General features: G+C 36.7%; 1 protein-coding gene across 1 annotated transcript in view; it reads left to right on the top strand.

Annotated features, from left to right (window-relative positions):
• Window positions 1–579: 579 nt before the first annotated feature.
• Window positions 580–3,434, top strand: part of grinab (glutamate receptor, ionotropic, N-methyl D-aspartate-associated protein 1b (glutamate binding)) — a gene marked incomplete at its 5' end in the record, with an annotated part of 5,062 nt that continues 2,207 nt past the window's right edge. The window contains 4 exon segments of the mRNA XM_014008776.1: window positions 580–683; window positions 1,735–1,935; window positions 2,118–2,246; window positions 2,337–2,480. Of these exon segments, the coding sequence (XP_013864230.1) occupies window positions 580–683; window positions 1,735–1,935; window positions 2,118–2,246; window positions 2,337–2,480 (578 nt within the window).

Below are 3,434 nucleotides of genomic sequence, written 5' to 3'. Positions count from 1 at the left end.
AATTCAGTGTTCTTGTATTAAAATTAAACATTCTTTAATGGCTAAATTGATAGCAATAAAAGGTTTCTATGTTAAAATTTCTGGGACCATTTGAATGTTTTTGTTAATGTGTCGKTTTGGTTTTAAGTGTCATTGCTAATGGTCTTAAAAGGTCTTAAATTTAACTTACTGAAACCTGCATGAACCCTGTTATTAGTGCTGATAAACTGGATAAAAGCCTACAGAAAACMCTTTATTTTCATAGCTATACAGAGGCACCAAAATATAAACAAATAGAAGTTTTGCTTAATTGTGAACTTCATTTTGTAGTGGCAGGTGTGACGTTGGTGTAACACTTCTCAACAAATCCACCACCTCCTCAGGGAGTCCCAACATCACTTTAGAAACATCCAGAAGGAAAAATGGTTTATAAGCCAGCGTATCTCTTGCAAAGGATTAAGGTGGGGGAACAGGTGGAAGAGAACTTGGAGGATGTAGAGGACAGAATATAGAATTTCACCTTCTCTAAAATGAACAAAACAAAACTGTTGGTTTGTGTAAATACATGGGTTTTGATCTGTCTGCTTGTTTTTACTTCAGGTGATGTTTTCCACAATGAGGAGGCTCCTCCACCTTTTCATGACAATGACGACTTTGACTTTGGATTGGATAACAAGAGCATAAGAAGAGCCTTCATACGAAAGGTAGGATTCTGGGTAAACAGGTGATAAAATAAGTATTGAAAGTACAGAAAGTGTTACTGGTGAATCTTTTCGGTGCAAATCTTCACCTTTTAAAAATCACTTTGTAGCTCGTTGTGTCCAGAACGAAGAGATGAGTTATTAAGATGTTAAAGGGATCCACGATTAGTTGTAACATTAGACTTTATCTGATAAACATTTATTTTAAATGTAAAAGACTAAAAATACTGTAGGCTGTTTAGTTTTTATAATTTTTAAACTAAATTTTTAAAAATCCACCCTGAAGGTTAATCTTGGACAATATCTGACGATTGACTCTTTTTAATGAAACCAGAGAGGAGAAGGTAGAAAGGATTTAGCCTACAACTGAAAATATAGATGGAGGACCTCAGTTTAGCTTTTTAGTTTGTTGCGCTAGCGCCGAGCTAATACATACAAGGATATATAGCGTCGGAGCTAAAGCTAACAGGCTAAGCTGAGGTTCTTCTTCCATGAAGCAGCTCTGTTGTCCTCCATCCATATTTTCCGTTCCAGGCTGAGTCATTTCTACCTTCTCCTCTCTGTCAACGCTCTCTGGTTTCATTTAAAAGAGTCGATCATCAGATATTGTCCAAGATTAACCTTCAGGGTGGATATAGCTCGCTAGCAGTTTCGCACCGAGGACCTATCCACGTCATCATTTACCCAGAATGCTTTGTGTGTAATTAAAATGGCTCAGTCCGTGTTAAAATATATTTTTAAAATTGATAAAAAACTAAACAGCCTACACTATTTTTACAGTCTTTATTTAACTGTTAAAATATATGTGTATCAAATAAATGTTTATGTGTTCCAACTAATTGTGGATCATTTTAATGACTTATTAGGTTTGTGAGGTTGAGCACAGATTGATATAAAAGCTCCCATCTTCACCTCTGTCAGGAGTATAGATACATTTCATAATACTCTGACTTCACCAGCTTCTGTAGTTGATCCAAAAACAACTCCCATGCAAGTTATCAGGCATGTTACCTAAATAGTCTTCTTAATGTTTTCTTTTATTTYCTTCTTCCAGGTTTACTTGGTGTTAACCGCTCAGCTGTTGGTGACGTTTGGGTTCGTGGCTGTTTTCACCTTTGTGGGTGAAATCAAGGGCTACGTCATAAGGAACCTCTGGACCTATCTTTTAGCCTACGGTGTGTTTCTGGTGTCGGTTTGTGTGATCAGCTGCTGCGGAAATGTTCGGCGCCAACACCCCTGGAACCTGGTGGCCCTGGTAAGACCGAGGGGGGGATTCAGTCATTTCATCTGGACGAATGAACTGTTTTACACGCCCAGGTTTTAAAATCTGAGCTGTGGAGATAAATGCAGATGGTGTTACGTGTGGAACTTGGTGGTCGCTGTTTTAAAAACTTAGATTAAGTTGTGGTCCTGATATTCTCTCCTCTCTTCTTTCAGTCCATCCTGACTCTCAGCATGTCCTACATGGTGGGCGTGATCGCCAGCTTCCACGACACAGAGTCTGTGATCATGGCAGTGGGGATCACTGCAGTTGTGTGTTTCACAGTGATAATCTTCTCCATGCAGGTTTGTGTTGAACCCCGGCTTCTTGCCTGGATATATTTCCTGTACGACAGTCGCACTGTGTCGTTAACGCTCTCGTCTCTCCTCCAACAGACCAAATACGACTTCACTTCTTGTTACGGCGTGCTCTTTGTTTGCTTGATCGTCCTGATCCTCTTCAGCATCCTCTGCATCATCTTCCAGAGCATGGTCCTGCAGATCGTGTACGCTGGACTGGGAGCGTTACTCTTCACCGTTGTAAGTAGTGATACAAGCAGTTTGCCATTTATCACAGTGTGACTATAATTCCTCACCACAAGCTTTTAGGTAGGATTTTTGAACAGGGTGCCTGCACAGGCTCCCACCCCCCCAATAATTATCTTTATTATTAATTGAAAAATATTTTGGGTAATCGACTTGTTTATGCCCATTTTTATTACAGTGTTTAATATGTTCCATATTCCTTTAACATTTTTTTTATTATTTTCCAATATTTTATTATAGTATTCTTTTCTTGCTGTTCTTATGATACTAGTTAATTTATTTTTATATTTCTTATATTTATTTTCTGACTCTTCAGTTCTTATTCTTAAAAACTCTCTATATGGTGTATTTTTCTTTGTACATGCATTTTATAAACCTCTAGTAATCCAGGGATGGCCATTATATTTAGATTTATTGTTAAATTTTATTATAGGACAGTTTATATCAWAWAACTTCTTAAATATTCTTAAAAATTCATCATAAGCCACATTTATAGTATTAGAGTTATAAATATTATCCCAATTGTGTGCTAGTAGATCATTTTTAAATGTRTTTAACAAGTTTTCTGTTCTCACCCTGTATTGTGTTCTTTTGTTAGGTTGATTAATTTTAAAATCTTGTTCGTATATTATAAATACAGGCAAATGGTCACTGATGTCACTGATAATCAGTCCACTTATTATGTTGCTTGTAATGTCATTTGTAAATATATTATCAATAAGAGTGGCAGATTGGGTAGTTATTCTAGTTGTCTGGTAATTTTTGGATACAGATTTATACTACATATACAGTGGGGAAAATAAGTATTTAGTCAGTCACCAATTGTGCAAGTTCTCCCACTTAAAAAGATGAGAGAGGCCTGTAATTGACATCATAGGTAGACCTCAACTATGAGAGACAAAATGTAAAGAATTTTTTTGCAAATAATGGTGGAAAATAAGTATTTAG

The sequence above is a fragment of the Austrofundulus limnaeus genome, unplaced genomic scaffold (assembly GCF_001266775.1).
Source record: "Austrofundulus limnaeus strain Quisiro unplaced genomic scaffold, Austrofundulus_limnaeus-1.0 Scaffold52, whole genome shotgun sequence".
NCBI lineage: Eukaryota > Metazoa > Chordata > Actinopteri > Cyprinodontiformes > Rivulidae > Austrofundulus > Austrofundulus limnaeus.
This window is presented reverse-complemented; position numbering and strand designations above follow the sequence as displayed.